At 37.7% G+C, this 18,647-nt stretch overlaps 2 protein-coding genes across 4 annotated transcripts in view; both read right to left on the bottom strand.

The window, feature by feature from the left end:
• The window catches only part of LOC122538132, a 23,183-nt gene extending 14,993 nt beyond the window's left edge, over nucleotides 1-8,190 (bottom strand). Inside the window, exons 1-2 of one of the 2 annotated variants that reach the window (XM_043671937.1) lie at nucleotides 7,988-8,190; nucleotides 6,047-6,128 (exon numbers count right to left, since the gene is read on the bottom strand). The gene's annotated coding sequence lies outside the window, so the exon portion shown is untranslated. The remainder of the gene's footprint in view (nucleotides 1-6,046; nucleotides 6,129-7,987) is intronic. The other variant, XM_043671936.1, reaches the window with a different exon arrangement.
• A 2,604-nt stretch (nucleotides 8,191-10,794) lies between these two features.
• LOC122538133 lies at nucleotides 10,795-17,786 on the bottom strand. 2 transcript variants are annotated; one of them, XM_043671940.1, is made up of 7 exons: nucleotides 17,685-17,786; nucleotides 16,992-17,140; nucleotides 15,506-15,628; nucleotides 15,083-15,419; nucleotides 14,845-15,017; nucleotides 12,344-12,481; nucleotides 10,795-11,681 (listed from the first exon to the last, which is right to left on the bottom strand). In XM_043671940.1, exons 2-7 carry the CDS (start codon nucleotides 17,094-17,096, stop codon nucleotides 11,577-11,579), a joined length of 981 nt encoding a protein of 326 aa, XP_043527875.1. In that variant the 5' UTR covers nucleotides 17,097-17,140; nucleotides 17,685-17,786; the 3' UTR covers nucleotides 10,795-11,576. The 2 variants fall into 2 exon arrangements, with proteins under 2 accessions (XP_043527875.1, XP_043527873.1); XM_043671938.1 differs by having other exon boundaries at nucleotides 10,798-11,681; nucleotides 17,631-17,749.
• Nucleotides 17,787-18,647: the final 861 nt, after the last annotated feature.

The raw sequence follows: 18,647 nt of genomic DNA on the forward strand, positions 1-18,647 counted from the left end.
AAATGAGCAGATAACTAAGTAAATAAATAAATGAGCAGTTAAGTATGCAAACAAATAAATAAACAGTTATCTAAGAAAATATATAAACAAGCAGTTAACTAGCTAAAAAATTAAATAAGCAGCCAAATAAGTGAATAAATAAATAAGCAGTTAACTAAGTAAATAAATAAATAAGCAGTTAACAAAGTAAATAAATAAATAAGGAGTTAACTAAGTAAATAAATAAGCAGTTAACTAAGTAAATAAATAAATGAGCAGTCATCTAAGTAAATAAAGAAATAAGCAGTTAACTGAGTAAATAAATAAATGGGCAGTTAAGAAAAAAATAAAAAAATGAGCAGTTGAATAAGTAAATAAATAATCAGTTAAATAAGTGAATAAATAAATAAGCAGTTAAATAAGTAAAGAAATAAATAAGCAGTTAACTATGTAAAGAAATAAATAAGCAGTTAACTAAGTAAATAATTAAATAAGCAGTCAAATAAGTAAATAAATGAATAAGCAGTCAAATAAGTAAATAAATGAATAAGCAGTTATCTAAGTAAATAAATAAATAAGCAGTTAAATAAGAAAAGGAATAAATAAGCAGTTAAATAAGTGAATAAGTAAATAAGTAGATAAATATATAAACAAGCAGTTAAATAATTAAGTAGATAAGTAAATAAGTAAACAGATAAATAGATAAGTAGATAAATAAAGAAGTATATGAGTAGATAAGTAGATAAATAAATAAGTAGTTAAATAAATAAGTAAATAAATAAATAAGCAGTTAAATAAGTAAATAAGTAAATAAGTAGATAAATAAATAAATGTGCAGGTAAATAATTAAAGAAATAATTCAATATGCAGATAAATAATTAAACGAAATAAATAAATGAGCAGATAAATAAATAAATAGTTAAAATAGTTAAATAAATAAATAAGTAGATAAATAAATAAATTGGTAAATAGATAATTAAATAGCTTAATAAATAAATAACGTATCTTCAGAATATAAAATTCGAAAACTGTTTTCAGTTTTACGTTATATTAATTTCAGGGAACAATAGTTTATGTTTTATGAATGAGAGTTCACATAATAAAAATCTACTTCTCTCTGCCAGTGATTGTTCGATCCTACAATATATATTCAGGCGTTTTCTTTTACAACATTCTGTGTGAATAATTTTAGACAAATTGTTCGAAATTTGGTCCAAATGAATGGAGTTCATCGAACGAAGCAACGAACTCATCATAAAATAACTAGAAGACAAAAAGCAGCTAAAATATTCATACACTCGACACAATGTGATCACAATAATTAATCCTGATTCAATCTTTCTCAGTTTCCGAAAGTTTCCCAAGTTTTCCCTTTTCCTTTTTACCCCAGTCGCGATTATCAAAAGAATTCAAATTGATAACACCCCGATACGATCGACTGTACTCGATCTACAATGGCTCGCCTCAACTTTTCTCAAGATTCACCAAATTCTTCCCTCCGATATAGTTACCAACGCAGACAGTTCTGCGAACCCAACGTCACGTAATTTCCCCTATGAAGAAATAATGGAACAAGTAAGCACAAACGGACGCAGAGCGCAGTTCCTCGCGTCAAGTTCGTTCATTCCAGCTGGTTGGCTCGATTCGTTCAACGACACTCGATGACACTCGAACGCACATCATCCGCGAGTTTTCGGCCATGATTACGAAACTTCTTTCACCAGCTGGTGCAGAAACGTGTTGCCCGTGGTTCAGTTAATCCGATACTTGCAAGCGTAGCCGCTCGAGAAGCACGTGGACCGCCGACCATGTTTCACTTTCACTCCTTTCCACGTGTTTCCTCGAACGTAAATCCACACGGTAAATGCCACACTCGCCGCGTTACTCTGTTCTTAGTACGTTCGCGGTGCACTTCCTTTCGACCGACTCGACCGGAAATCATGGCAGGAGCGACTATTTCGGGCGTGACGCTGACTGGCGAGTGAATTTCGTTTCAAATGTACCTGAAATTTCAGGCTTATATACCTGAGAACTGGGGGGGTGCGGGGTCCCGAAAATTCCCGAAAATTCCCGAATCCCGAGGTCGGTACGGTACGGTAGCAGTGGTGTACCTGTAATCCTGAAAATGCGACCCGACTTATCCCCTCCCGACCCGAGGAGGGGATAAGAATTTTTGCCGGAAATCGCGACCGGATCCCGAATATATTCGGAATCACAAAAATGCCGGGATTCTCGAGAATGTTCGGGATTTCTAAAAATTTCAAGAAGCCGAATGCACACCTTTTGAATATTTATTTTGTTGAATATTGTCATAGTTTTTAAACATGTGTGTTTCTTTAAAGACTATGATGATATTGAACAAAATGAATATTGAAAATTCGTGCATTGGGCTTCTTGAAATTTTCAAGAATCCCGACACTTTTGTGATCCCGGACATTTTCGGGAATCACAAAAATTTCGGGATCCCGTCTCGATTGCCGGGAAAAATTCCTTTCCCGTCTCAATCCCGAATTTCCAGGATCCCTCTACTGAGAACGAATAGCAATTTGTCGAGTCGAATTTTAATTAGATTAGAATTTGTTGTGTCGAATTTTAAGTAATTAGAGGTTCGAAATTTCGTTTCCCGAGAACGATAATGTGAACTCTATCTCGGATAATGGATCGACGGAAGGAAAAGTTCGAGGAGGGCGGAAACGGTGCAATTTCCGCGATGAAATTATTCCCTCTACGGTCTAGTTGCTCGCGCTGCCTTTCTTTCTTTTATACATAATCATTCAGGGTTAGAGGAGAAATACAAATTCGAAAATTTTCGAAAATTCCTAGCACTGCTAGCACGATAATTCTGTTAATTAACAACGATGAACCGACAAGTTTATCATTTCGTATTTTTACGATTTCACGTCGAGCAGAAGTGATTGTGTAACTCGCAGCTTATTTCTTTCGATCGGAACTCGTGACTGTAACGCGAACAAATTCGCGAAGAGTATTATCTCGAGGAAAGCCAAGGGTAAAGAGAAGAATTTTATGTAAGCGAACATTTTAACGTTTGTTTAAAATCTTTCTCGTGTGTTACGCAACGTGGTTATCCATGTTATGAGTCAGCGGCTCTCACTGTGCGTGCAAAAATCAGGAGCAGATTATAATGGAGTTTGAGAACAAATAGCATTACGTTTTCATTATTCGTTCGTTTTACAATTCATTGAATTATGAACGAGTGATGAAGGATGTAGAATAAAGTGCCAAGGAGAACTGTATCGACGACAGTGAAAAATTGTCGATAATTTACACTGATATAACTTCGTAAGCGATCCACTTAAATTGAAGATGATTTTGCATCATGCAGCGGGTGAAAAAGTGAGGATACTTTTTTCCTCGAAAATTGTAAAAATTCAAACACTTGTGAAAACATTAAAAAAAATTTTCTCGTAAGTAAATAGACTGTGGAAATATATTCTTGAAAATTGAGATTTTCTCTTGATAATTTGTTCTGGCGCAGAATAGAACCCTCCGAGGCGTCAGCCAGGTCAGTTCCTAAGAAACCTCGACCTTGCCGAGAATTGCCAGCTGTCCTAACATACTCTCATCGAAGGACACTTTCTCTGGCCTTGAAGGGAGAGACAGTATATGCAAAGGCCTGGTAGGGCATAAATGAAGACCATCCTAGAAAACAAAGCGCCAGAAAGTCTCGTACCATTTTTCTAAAGAGTCACGTAGATTCACGAAGCATAGACACTATTCGAGTCAGTCGCAAGCAGTCAGTCAGAAGAGTGACTCATAACATACCACGCATTCATTACAATCAACATTTGTATAATTATAAGTATTTTATTCTACATCTCGACAGATTGCATTCATAAAAACATCTCTCCGGTGGCTGTAAAAGACGAGAGAAAACCCAGCGAAGCGTTGCGCCGTAACACAACTTGCTGTACGATTTCTTTTTCATTTTATTGAACTTGAAACATTAAGATTAGATGACAAAATGTCTTAGATTCTTGTGAATGAAAATGGTTAAAAAAGATTGTACGACAATTTTAAGGATTTGTAATAAAGGGAAGACTTCAATCTTCAAGATTATTCTTGTTCGGCCTTATCGAACACAATGGAGGTGAGGTTCGCACCGCAAAGGACAAGCTCATCGAGCCAGGGAAAGCAATCTTACAATTTCTAATTTCTCGACGGCAGGGATTCCCCGTGACCATATTTCATGTCCTTCGTTACTTGCATTTTCTATTGTAGTCACACCGGATTACCAATTCCAAGGCTCGTCATGCTCGACGCTCAATTTTAAGGCTTGATAAATGACTTTATTGCAAGTTTTCTATGACATCCATAAATCCAAAACCTATTACACATCCTGGGACCGTTAGAAAGTGCAAATACTATTTTCTTGGACCGACCTCGCTCACATCTGGAAGCAATTAGCATACCTCCCTGAACCATAGAATCCACAGCTATATAAGAAGACCAACGGACAAGAAAAACGGCAGTTAATACGCGCAGATTTTTTGAAACTTTACCTGCGAACCCTACTATAGGTACACATCAGACAACTTTGTTGGATTCAACACGTGTAATGGAGTCAACACGTTTACAATTTAGAAGAGTTTATTCCCTTACAGTCGTGGTCGTGTATGAAATAGGATGATATACAATGATTTAGAACGCTTAGAATATGATGAATGTCTAATGCTTTTAACGATATAGAATGTCTCTATAATGATTTAGAATGTTTTATGAGTATATCTCTAAAGTATATATATTTATATATATTTGGTTATCATCCTTATATATATTTGGTTATCATCGTCAAGTGGAAGGGGAAGGAGCATAGATGACCAACTATTGGATCTTGCCCTTATGACTAACTATTCACAGTCCATTTTTGTGTGAACTGTTGCTAGCTTATTGTCAGTATTTGCATACATTCAATATTGTTCGGGTAGGTCATCCAACCTAACCCAAACCTAACCCAATATATATAAGGACATACTTTAGAGACATTTACTCTTTTATAACATTCTAAATCATTATAGATTCATTCAATATCGCTCTCTCTTAAAAACATTCTAAATCATGATAGATTCATTTAATATCGCTCTCTCTTAAAAACATTCTAAATCATTCTATATCGTTAAGAACATTAGACATTCATCATATTCCAAGCATTCGAAATCATTGTATATCATTCATCCTATTTCATATACGACCACGACTATAAGGGAATAAACTCTTCTAAATTGTAAGCGTGTTGACTCCATTACACGGAATCCAACACATCCAACAACTTCAACAACAGTAACATCACCTATCCAATAACTTCATTTTAAATTCAGGTTAAAGGGCGGAACTAGCCCCAGGCACTGCAGCCACCAGAGGCACAAACAGGGGAAAAAAGAACGACAGTTAATGTTTGGCAATCGCACAGAAGTTCCGGAGCAACTCATCGACGTACGACAGATCACGGTTCGACTATCAAACTCATTCAAATTTGATCATTTACGAATTCAAGCTCTCTCCAATGACAATCTACAATCCAACCCTAAAACAACTCTATTTTGAACCAGCTGACTTTCATTAACGTTGAAAGACACCAAGCCACCGATCTGCTCAACGCTACTTATACGTCGAGGTCAGATCGGCACGCAACAATTTTTAATGCGATAATTTTAATTTTAATACTCTTTTATATTTAAAATCTTCAAAGTAATAAGTACTTGTTACAATGTTCGATGACTCGAACGAACATGTGCTTAATTATACTTGAAGAAATTCCAATCTAAATACGTATTTACGTTGAAGTTTATCCCTATCACCGTTGCATATTTAAAATATTGTTTAATCATAATTGAATTAATTCGAACTGAGTCACTGAATTACATCGCACTAGACAACTTTCTTAAATCGTAACTTAGATCTTTCTTGGATCTTCAACTTCTTCGAAAGTGCAAAAATATTTTACAGTAACAGAATCGATAAAACCACCGCAAGTTTCGACTGTACAGAAAATATTCTTTTCCTCGTCGAGAGTAGAGTGGCATTACAGGCCAAACACTGGTATACTCACTTCTATTTGCCGCGTACAAATATTTATTGCGCAATCTTCTTCGCCGTCTTTGTCCACGAGCCCTTATGCAATTGCTTGTTACCTAGAAAGTTGCAGGAAATAGCTAAATATAATTTTATAATGACAAAAATCAGAGAAAAAATCACGAAGCTCGAATCGAATGACGATCGTTCCACGCGATGTTACGAGATTCGAATACGATACGAGAACGTTGGTCACGGACTGAGGTCTAATATCTTTTGCAGCAGCCGAATATAGCAACAGGAAAGTGCAAACGCGAAAAAAACAAGCATGCTGCAATTGTCGTGTCAAACGCGCGTCAGCGTGTACCAGTATTTCAAAAACGATCAACCACAAGCTCCTTACAGGGTCTCTCTGTTTCATTACAAAATGAGTGGATAATTTATGCGTTTACAGTAGATGGCGAGAAAGTAGTCAACATATAATAATAGTTATAATATATATAATATAATATAATACAATTAATGTTCAATAATAGTTAAAAATAGTCACAGATATAGATATTCTATATTAATAATAGACATTCATAATAATATTTAATGAATAAATGTCCTCTTAAATCTTAAATCTTTATAAATCTTAAATCTTTATAAATTTACTAAGTTCGGTTATCGTGGTAAATTTTGAAAGTTTATAGTAGTAAGTTCCGAGTAAACATGTAAATGATATAAATAATAGTAATTGATAAAGTAAATTTAAAAGAATCATTTCTTTTTTTCAATTTATGCATTTGAGCATCATAAATATATGAGTAACGAGTAACGTTAAGTCCAAAATTAGGAGAGACAAGTTATAAAAATAGCCAAGTGCCAATTTAATTTGCGTATATCTTTTTTACATTGACAGAAAAATAAACATCAATTTTTGCACCATAAGTAAACAATGACAATATTTTGTTCATTATATTACAGTTATAGTTGTCATTGAAAGAAATTTTTTTTATAATAAAGTTACATTTTTTTTTTTTTAATTAGGTTATAAAGTACCATACACTGAAAAATCCTGAAAAGAATTTTCGCAATATTAAGAAAAAGGAATTAATTCATTTGTCGTGTTAAGGAGCTCGTATGTTATATAAATTAGAAAAATATCGACTGATTATCGAGATTGTTCTTGATTCACATTACATCGCGAAACAGAAAATATTCCAATTCTTTGCGTAAATTTCACTGGCACGACATTCTTTCGACTGTCGAGTTGTATAATAACATTATGGCCAAATTCGTTCTTATGTAACGTTCTCGTAATCGCTCATGAAATAGTCATCGCTGGTCCTTTGACCTCAATATGTGTCTAAGAATTCGGTCGCTATCTTCTATGACAAATAAAAATTGAAAACATTGACAAATAAAAATTTAAAGAAAAACAAATAAAGTAAAAAATGTCATGTATCCTTAACTATGGTGTATACAGTGTGTATCGATAATATTGATGATCCGTGAAATTAAAAGTGACGTGACAAGTAAGAACATAAAATTAAACTGACACTGAAAAATGTATTTAAAAAGTAAATGCAAAATAATTATGAATGAAATCAAAGTGACACTGAAAAGTTCATGAGACAAATGTATTTAAAAAATGAATGTAAAATAAGTATAGAGTGAATGAATTACTTAACGAATTCTTTGTCCAATTGTATTAACTCGTACATTTCAAAAATGGTGAAAAATAAGAAAAGTCTTCTGACGAAGAATAAAAGAATCGTAGCACAAAAATTTTCAAAATACAAAAGGGTTATAGAAAAGTAGATGGAACACCGTGTTGACAGTAGTTTCCAACATTATATAAATTTCAAAGATAGTTATCAAAAAGAACCATTTAAATCCAAACGATTGTCAGTCATTCACTTGTCAAAATTTGTTAATTGCATAATAATTTCAAACTTGATATAAAAATCAAGGGAAAAGAAAACCATCTTACCTTGACGACAGTTCTCCAAATTCGTTCCTTCAAACAAAAACACTGGTGCCAGCTGATAAAGTGCAAACCGATCTCCGTGGCGAGCAAACGCGCAGAAACAAGTGCATCTTGTCGGGCGGCAGAACCGTCACTAACGAGATGAGTCTCTCCTCCTTTCGATACCTCGAATCAACATCGAAGGTCGTCGGCGTTTTTTACGAAATACATCGCATCGACAATTTTACGAAATTCTAGCGTCCTTCGTTCATTCATTTCTCCGGGTTCTCCGACTGCGCCTCGCTGTGGGAAAATTTCTCTCGATGACGCAACCAAATTTTCCACGATGATGCGATGATGATGATCTCGGCACGTCCCGCGCAAAGATTGAATGACAAATAATCCCTGAATTGTAAATTCAACGAGTTTATTAAATTCGGAATTTTCATTTTATTTTAGACAGGCTTTAGATACTTTAAATCCCGTAGAATTTGCATCGAAAGATTTCAAGTGAAAGACATGTGAGACAAGTGGAGTAATTTCAGTATTAAAGTTGAAAGAAAAAACATAAATCATTTCAAGATACCGATTTAATTATAAATGGAATTGAACGAGTGACATTTCTTACATTGACTTTAAGTCTTCCATTGAAATTGAAATACAGAATCTCCACCAGAGAAGATAAAGTGAAAGACAAATGAATAAAATATAGAGTATTCAATTTTTAGGAGGAAGACACAAATTATTTCAAAGTATCGGTTCAATGGGTGAAATTGCGAACGGCGCCTAATAGTCGGCCAACTGTTGCATTCCTGCGCGCAGCAGGAAGCAAATCTGCAGGCAAACAACTATCTGCACCAAGAAATTTTATCATCGTAAATTAAACTACCATTTTCCTCGTCACTCTGTATGAAATTTTATTATCGTAAATTAAACTACCATTTTCCTCGTCACTCTGTATGAAATTTTATTATCGTAAATTAAACTACCATATTCCTCGTCACTCTGTATGAAACCGTGGCGGTTGTGGAGGTCAACGACAATCAGGAAAGTAGAACATTCTTGGCGTGACAATTAATCGCTCGTCGATATCTTAGATACGTTTGCAACTAGGACACCGGCCGAGTCTTTTCACCTAAGAGGCAACCTCTGTTGCGCAATTGCGCGCATTTCCATTTGAATCTTCAGCTAGACGGTACGAAGTTCGTCCAATGTTTCAACCTACATTCACGCGAGGACGCGAGTAATCAGATGTTAATCACACGTAGTTTTTAATCTTACCTCTGGAGAAATTCTTTGAATACTTGGAATACCCACTTCCTACGCCCAGTATATCTATAATTGTGAACTATTCCCGATTATGTGTACTTTTGAAAAGGCACACCGCACGATCGAGCAACGTTTCCTAAGCTGACAGTCGCACGCGAATTATTTCGCGTAATTGCAGCGAGTACAGTTGCATAATTTTGACAGTCGATGATTAAGAAACTGCGCGGCGTACATTGTCAGCTGCAGTCACATTCCTATCCCTCTTTTCCCTTGTCTCTTCCTGTTCGATCGAGTATCTGAATATTGCTTTCACCGGACACGGAAGTCTGGAGGAACAGCCGTTTACTCGAATCGCATTTTTCGGTGTCGCGAGACCGTGTCCACGTACCAATTAATTTCATTTTATCGTGCAGGTAACACGGCTGAATATAGCTCGAACGAGCGTTGAGAATGAAAATGATAATTTAAATATAGTATTATACTCTTTCACTTGTAACTTCGATTAAAATGGTTCGAACTTTTGCAAGCAAGCCTTATTTCTTATATTTCCATTGCTGCTGCTACTGATATCAGGTTGCCAATATTTATGTAAACTCAATTTTTTATTGAATCTGGAAACCTAGAACTGTTTCATCTGATATGGCATACTGCTCTTTGAATATTTTATACATTTTTATGCTTACAATCATCTCGTAAACACTCGTAAAAATTTGCATAAGAAGTTTATGAATGATTTGCAAGAAGAGAGACAAGTTTTTCTACGATTGAAAAACAAAAGAATAAGAAAATTGAAGTTGATCAAACGACTAACTACGCGACAGATTCGCGTCGCTTTCGTGTATAGAAATTATCTTATATGAGAAATCTTCAATTGAAAAGTATTTTCCGACGACTGAGGTTCTGTTTTTTACAACATCGTTCATACGTTCGTTCGATCGGAATCACACGATCGATGGAATCTGTAAACGTACTTCTCCAAAAATCTAATATTCGCACATTTGACATTTAATTCGTGAAAGCAATGCATTATTCAGATTATGTAAAGCACTGTACTTTCTCAACAGGCGATCATTGAACTATCGCCTTTTATTTTAGGTCGCTTTATGGCAGTGAATTTGGTAGGAAACGAAGCAATCGAGAGATCAATGATCGTCGAAAACTTGTAATCAATAAACTGGAAGTTTAATCCTTTCACGATGTCGATGCTACAAAGTACAGTATTAAACTTTAATAAGTTACAAATTACATAAACGATACCTAAATACAGACAAGAGTATAACTGTGTAAATGGCCATTTATCGAAAAATTGTCGATGGTTGAAACTGACATTTGTAAAAAAGGATTACATAAAGATTTGATCTTATTTCAAAGCGTGAGGCTTCTACTTGGACAGTCATCCATTTTGTTTTTTCTTCAAGATCACTTTACATCGTGCAACGAGCGGAAAAGTGAGGATTTTTCTAAGAAATTCTACCAAAATTCGAACGCGTGTAATAATATTAAAAAATTGTTTTCATGGTCACAATCACTGCGATCTTGAAGATTAAAGTTTTTTTTTTTACGAGGCTTTAAAACTCGCTGTACGATTTTTTTTCACTATTTTATATTGAATTTGAAACGTTAGAATCAGGTGACGAAATGTTAGGAATTTTTATAGAATTCTTCTCGTCTAATCTCCAAAAATACTAAGTAATATGGCGAAGAAAATTGCACGACAAGTTTTAAAAAGAAGACTTCAATCTTCCAAGCAATGGTAGATCTGGTTACGAAAAGAATCTTTTTAACATTCTCATGCACGTTTCGAATTTTTCACTTTCCCTTACTACGAACTCAACTAGCTATTAAAGTAGAAGCTTCACGCTTTAAAATGAAATCAAGTGGACCTTTATATGATCTATTTCTGTGAAATTATGTTACCAGTTTAAATCGTCATAGACACTAGACGTTTTTCATTGTCACAGACACAGTTGTGCTCTTTGTAGTATATTTGACGGACTGCGTTTTCTTATTCTCTGTATTTAACCGTAAAGCTAATTTTTCACAAAGTATAAAAAAACAATTCGAAGAGAATTTGTCGATGTACGAAGGACAGTGAATATAATTCCGCCCGTAGGAAGCAAATCCCTCTAATGGAACATCTGACAAGCACCTGAGGTCCTTTCGATCACGATTCACGCGAGGATGAGTATTCCTAAGTTCTAACTAGGTAATTCGGACTATTTGTACAATTCGGAACACTTCGTCGCCAAAGAATAGCGTACGTCAATCAGAATTTCCCCGTAAAAGTCTCTGAAGTGATAATCGAGCTGTGTTGCTCGATTAAACTGTCCTCGGCGAGTTTCTTCTATTTGTGATCCACTTTCGACTTTGACACCGCACTGTCAGGAAAAATCCCATTGAGCACTGGCTTGAAAATGTTGAAGACGGTCTGCGTTCGACGCGCCGAATTCTGAAAATCACGGAGAAGTCGTTAAAGTTTTGTTAAACGCTAAATCTAATATGAAAAAATTTGTGATTTTCTATAGTATTTTTTTTTTTTTTTTTAATCGAAATGCAATATTTTGACAATCTTCTGTTTTCTAGAGACATTGGAACGACCGGTAAATAAAGAGTTGAAATTTGCACGTTTTACGAGAGATCATCTGAATTTCTAAAAACGCATCGCTTCGAATTGCGAAATTTACGAAAAATTACGAATTTCTCACATTTACCACGCCGTACGGTATTTTTAATAAATGTGTCTGGACTAGCAGTTGCCAAATTGATTTAGCACGGATCCACGCGTACGCGATCGTGAATGCCTCGACTTTGATCCCACGATCGATACACGCGACCAACCGCAACGATTTTGCAACGAACTCGAGTGAAGGGTGACACGTTTACGATAATTAAGTCAGTCCGATGAAAAAGTTGCGAGAAAAAGAATCGTATATTGGAGATCGAATACAAGCTCGAGCAGAGTGTTATGAGATAATCCTCATTTCGCATAGCATGGAGATATCGACTCCTGACTGTTTTTGTTCGACAAACGAGTAAGCTTCGATCGGTTTTAATAAAGAAAAAAAAAAAAAAAAAATTAGCTAATTACGAATTTTTGCATTTTTCGCTTACCAAGATCGCTCTATTCAGAACTTTGGTGACGTTGGTAATTAGTGTGAAACCAGAACCAAATAGAGGCGCCGGTATGTCCAAGGATACCCTCGTCCTATCGAAAATAGGGATATCCTCCGTGGTCGTCGTGATCAACTCCTAGACACACGTAAAAGCAATCAATGATAGTTCGCCTTTTAGAGTGTATTTAATATTTCATCAAGTAGATTAATAAGTATTTATGAAGTACAGATAATTTTACTTGCAGGGAATATTGATCAGAACGATTAATATTCTATATGGTATAATTATCAAATTGGTCAAGAAACAATTTTATTTATAGAATATTGATTAGAACAATCCACTATTGATACTCTATATATTACAGTATAAATATCTATCTACACATTAGATTGATAGAAATAATTTTGTTTATAGGACATTAATTAGAATGATCCACTGTTAATATTTCATGTAGTATAAATGTCTATATATCAGATTAATTAAAGACAATTAGAGTTTAGACTTGAGGAGGTTTTACTTACGAAGAATATTATTAATATTTCATGTAGTATAAATATCTTTATATCAGATTAATACAGACAGTTGTACTTATGAAGTATTGAGTAGAACGATCCATTATTAATAAAGTATATTTTATATAGTACGAGTATTTATATATCAGATTAGCAGAGATAATTTTACTTACAAGGTATACACGTCACGCCGTGTTACCAATATCATAAATAATCAAACATCCGATATTATGAAATAATACCGGTATCATGGAAAAAGAGAAAGAAAGAAAAAATCGATATATATATATAATCAGTCTAGTTTATTGCTTCTTTGATTTTTCTATCCAGCGATATATTTATGGCATTGTGCAAATCACATGTTGCGTATGCACACGGAAAGAAAAAAAAGATCGAAACAATCATATTCTATACGCTAATATCCCGATATAATTATAACCTAAATATTTTCCGGTCAATTTGATCTCCGCTATTTCATCGCGCGTGCACGTCGATGTTTTTAAAAGTCCAATTCGCTACGCCGTTTCTTCTAATTAACGCAAGTTATATCGTCCTTCTAGCAACAACTCCGCTAACTCGCAGTCGATCCTGCGCATCTTCAGAGAGGGATAGGAAAGGAGGTGGCAATCGTGAATGACTGAATGACTCGGCTGGTAGGCAAAGAAGGCCTGCTCGTGATTTTATTTCAGAAAATAAAAGAAAGAAACATTTTTCGCCATCATCCACTGTTGCTCGTAACGTTATCTCAGCAGGGTGTAACACTTAGAGAACGTAAGGTTAAGTTAATTGTATTTACAATCGATTTGCACAGCGTCGAGGTTCGCCCCGCGACGAGGTATACACCGAAACAGTTATTTACAAACTCCGCACAATTGATGAATCGACATCGAAGGGTAAAGGGTAACTCCTTGGGGCTAGAAGTATACGTAGAAGAGAGATCTCTTGCGCGTCTTTCTAATCATTGGAAGGCTACTTGTGTGCTTGTGGGGGGGGGGGGGGACTTGTGTCGCAGAAGAGAGAGGAGGACGCATCCTGGGCTGTTTTATCGGCGGTGCTAAAAACGAAAAATCCATTGTACAATTTTTTTCTGTCGTACACGTTTCCAATGTGTCGAGGCGTTGCCTCGCGTTCTCGTACAGTCCTCTCTCAGTTACTTTCTCATTCTTTTTCTTTCGGTTTTCTTTTTTTTTTTTTTTTTTTTTTTTTTTGCTATGCGCTTTTCTAGGCGAGTGTTTAGTTGCGTCATGGATCCTCTGTCACAAGCGTGGCTGCGTGGATGGTCCCTTTGGACGTGTCCAAACGCCAGGGTCCAACCAAGGTCCTCGTTCGCATCGCGTCCGCTTTTTAAGCCGTATAATACGCCCCTTGCGGTGGCTCGTATTCGTACTGTTCGTGGCACAACAGTCGTTTTAAATTGGCGGTGTTTTTTCTTTTTTTTAGCTTTTAGCGCTCGTTAATGTGTAATCGTTTCGATCGTGCGTCTCAGCTGAGGTTAAAGTTAATCCAGCACGCGATATATACTATAGCCCGTGATGCGGTTAAATGGTTTAATCGTACGTTTGCGAGTGAAGCCGTGGTTACTCGTAGGTAATCGATAGATTAAATGCCACATGCGAGCAGCGAACGCTCGTTTCAATTTAAGCATGCCAGATTAAACGAGCTCGTGCAAATCTTCAATCGTTGTTATTTCGAGGATGAAACCTGAGACAAACGTGCAAGTTTCACGAACGAGAGCCTCCTACTAGCTTCTAGCTTCTCCCTTTTGTTAATGCCTGCTTCCGCGTCCAACGATTTCGCGAGAAAACGAAATGAGAAAGCGAAATGGGAAAGGCTGCTGGTTGCTGTTAATTGTGAGTCGCTCATTCTTCAGCGACATTCTGCATTCATTCATTCGTTGCAAAGTGACACAGTCGTATTATTGAAACAAAGTGAGAGAGAAAGAGAGAAAGAGAGAGAGAGAAAGAAAAACTGTTATCATATTCCTACCCCGTCGCTAGTATGTCCGTACGATCCGAAATCGGAGCTTCCCTCGTGAGAACCGGAAAGTCCGCCATTCTTCTGCTGGCTCAACGACGACAGGCTGCCAATCTTCGAGGTCAAGAGGTTCGCGATAAGCGAGAGCGCATTCGAGCCACCTTTACCACCTTCGTCCGAGGATCCTAAATCGAAAGTCGTTCGAATTTGAAAGAGATTCCGCGATTACATAGACAAAAGCTCGTCTTACCTCCGCCGTAACTGTGATCGTGGTCGTGATCGTGCGACTCGGAATTCGAGGAGGATGCAGAGGACAATCCCTGAGCGATGGAGCTGAGCGGCGCGAGTTTTGAAACGACCGCGCCGGCGAGACCTTGCTTCGCGCTCGACAGGAAAGTCTGCGCGCTGTTCAGCACCGGGCCGATGCTCCCGCTCGCCGCCTTGATCTTCGCAGCGACCAGCTCGTTGATGAACTTGCTGGTCGCCGAATACTTTGTGTCGATGCCGTACGCTGCGTTCTTCACTTTGTTCGCTTCGTCCAACGCTGACAGTGCCTTGGTCTTCGAATCGATGAACGAGTCCAGCTTCTGCAACGCCGAGAATCGTCCCGAAATGTCAACGTGAAACTTTTCATCGAGCGCGTCCAGAAAATACTGTTGTGTAATTATCTTACGCCGAAGACGAAATTGATTATCCCGTTCGACACGCCCAGTTTCAGCACGCCGATCTTCCTCTTGTCCCTGTCGGTCCTGTCCCCGTCCGCTTCCTGGTCGTCGTCAGCCTCCACAACGTATATCTGATTGAAATTGAACGAAGCGTTAATCTCCTCTCCGGCGAACGGGGAGAACTACTTTCCCCCTTGTCGCGAGTCGAACGATCGAGTTGATGAAATAATCGGGGGAAAGGAGAGAAAGGACCGAACGTTTAACGTTACATTTACGCATGTAACATCGAGTCGATGGTGAAAAAACTTTAAAGTGTCTCGAAGAGACCGATTATGTTCGCTCGAGTCATCATTCGCGAGTCCTCGGGGATGGGATTTTCTACTAAACGTCGAGATTACAATGGAATATAGAGTGGGCTAAAAGTTTCCTCCCACCTATTTTTTTTTTTTTTTTTAATAAATTTATTTATATTTTTATAAAATTTGTTATTTTTTAAATAAAACATCGAAATGTAAGAAGAACCTAATTTTGTTAAATGTATAGTAAAAAATTACTGATTTATTTTAGCAGAAGGTGATTTTTGGCCCACCCTGTCTATTTCCTCTATCGTCCATTTCATTTTCGAAAATTAATTAACAAAGAACAATACTGAAAAACAATTGAAGTTTTTTTTTGCAATTAAAGAGGTGCAGGTTTCATTTTTCCCAAAAATTTTCAGAAAAAAAAGTGCACCAAATTTGCACGATATAAAGTTTTCCTGTTTACATATGTATATCACACGTCATAACTGAGAACGTAGCTATACTTTTCTTACTACGCAAGATCATCATTTAGTTCGGAGAATTCCCATGAATGTTATAAGCGTATAATTTGAAAGTGTGACAGATTCACTATTGTTACATACATGTCGTTTCTATATTATATATATATATCGATTTATGCGTTAAAAATTGCATATGAAGCAACAAAAACAAGTCCGGTATAAATCCTGAAAATATGATGTTTGTACGGAAGTTTCTGATCGAACGACAGGCCGTGTAGAACCACGTGTGCGCGAGTCAGAATTTCAGTTACGCGCGCGTATCCGGCTTCGCGTGTCGGTAAAGTTAGTCAACCACTTTCACTCTCTTTGGCTCGTTTCTTCGGCCCCCCACCACCGGTCGTGCTTCTTTCTTTTCCCGTTCGACCTATCGATCCGTCTCTCCTCTTTCTCTTTCTCCGCCTCTCTCGAGGATCGTAAACGACGATCGAGACACGCGTCTCGGGAAAGAGAGAAGCAGATCTGAAGCAACGAAAACTGGATTTCACGGACGGACAGTGTTTCTCTAGTCTCTAGCTCGAATTCGCGCGAGAGGCGGCAGGATAATGAAACTTGGAAATAGACGCTTTCACTTTCGCGAGGCGCGTGGTTTCCGCGCGATTTCGTCGCCTCCCTCCCTCCCTCCCTCCTCCTCCCCCCGCCGCCTCGTCGAGAAGAATCGCAGTTGGTCTTACCTCGTTCAAGGGATTCAGGTCCTCGGACTCCCTTTTCACCACCGGATCCGCGTGCGCGTAGGCGATCAACAACGCCAGGCCGAACAGCAGCCAGGTTATCCTCATTTTGCTTCGCTTCTTCTCCTCCGGTTCGCGAGTCACTGTTTGCTCTGAGGAAAATCAGCGAGGCGAGTGAGTAGGTGAAAACCGCGTTAGAACAGAGAGTGACAAACTGTCGAACTGGAAATGTCAAGTGAAAGGATGACGACGGCCTTAACGAATACGATCGACCGATCGACTATCCGCGTAAAACATAGATATATTTCTCTCGGCAACGTGTGACAAGCCGATCGCGCGTGACTGTTTGAACACCGGGCGCCGTTAGACACCATTATAACGATCGAAAGTACGAACTGCAGTTGAAGACAAAGAGGAATAACATTAAAAGAAACGAACGTTGACGATTACTCGAGACTTGCGAATAATTAAAGAACGATGTTCCTCGCGATTTCTGGCGAGAAGCGAGAAAATGGGGAAAGATGAATCGAACGTATGTACGAAGAGTACCGATCGCGGCTGTCTCGGCGAGCTAGCCACGTGGTGCACAGGCTGTCAGAGAGAACGAAGAGACAATGAGTCGAATGCGTGCGGTCAACTTACGGAGAGCGTGCGAGCGTGGACGCGGGTGCGTGAGTGGCGAGGCGAGATGTGTACCTGTCGGAGCGCGAGGCTCGTTTGAGGACCACGGTGAAGGAGATGCCGATGTCTTAGCCGGCCGAAAGGGGAACGAAGGCGAGCATGTGTGCCCCTTCGAGAATCGAGAATCGAGCTTCGAGAATCGCAGGCCTCGCCTCCCAAGGTGGGGCAGGTTCGATTTGCTCCGCGAATCCCCGCGTAGCCTCGTTCTCTCGGCTTCTCTCGAAATCGGCTCTCGGATCAGCTCGTTCCCGCCGATTCGCGTATTTTTTCTTCGAGCTTACTCTCGTTTCGAGCTTGCGCAACGTGCATGCATATGTCGTGTGCGCAACGGGGAAGATTCGACCAGCCGGGACCTAGATCATCGTCTGGATCGGCCGATGTGATTTCAAAATCGTGGAATATGTGGCGTTGAACGGGGATCGCCGGCGGCGGGGCTCGAGAGAGAAGTGGAAAACTGGAATGATCGGAATTATTCGGATGTGAAAATGGGGAGAGGGGAAAACCGTAGCCCCGTATCGTTTGTTCGTTTGGCGCTCGCGGCGACAATGACAGTGATTCGGTCGAAGATGATCGAATTATGCAATGTTCCGAACGATTTCAAGTAGGACAAACCGCTAATTTCGATCTTTCAATAATCTTTCTGCGAGTGAAACGAAAGAGGCTTTAAACGTAAAATTTGCTTATCATATCGAGATGTGTAGTTCTTATTCGAACTTATAGTTAAACTTATTAATAGAGATATATTATGATACATTATATTATGATATATTATGATATATTATATTTATAAATATATATTGCGTTCTGTTATATATTTATATTATATATAAATACATTATAGATATGTTATAGATATATTATACTATGTCATATTATATAATGTATTACAACATATCTATATTATATGATACGAGTATAATGTATTATAATATACAATATATATTGTAGTATATTATGGTATATTGTACATTGTAGTAT

Source organism: Frieseomelitta varia, unplaced genomic scaffold (assembly GCF_011392965.1).
Source record: "Frieseomelitta varia isolate USP_RPSP 00005682 unplaced genomic scaffold, Fvar_1.2 scaffold_961, whole genome shotgun sequence".
NCBI lineage: Eukaryota > Metazoa > Arthropoda > Insecta > Hymenoptera > Apidae > Frieseomelitta > Frieseomelitta varia.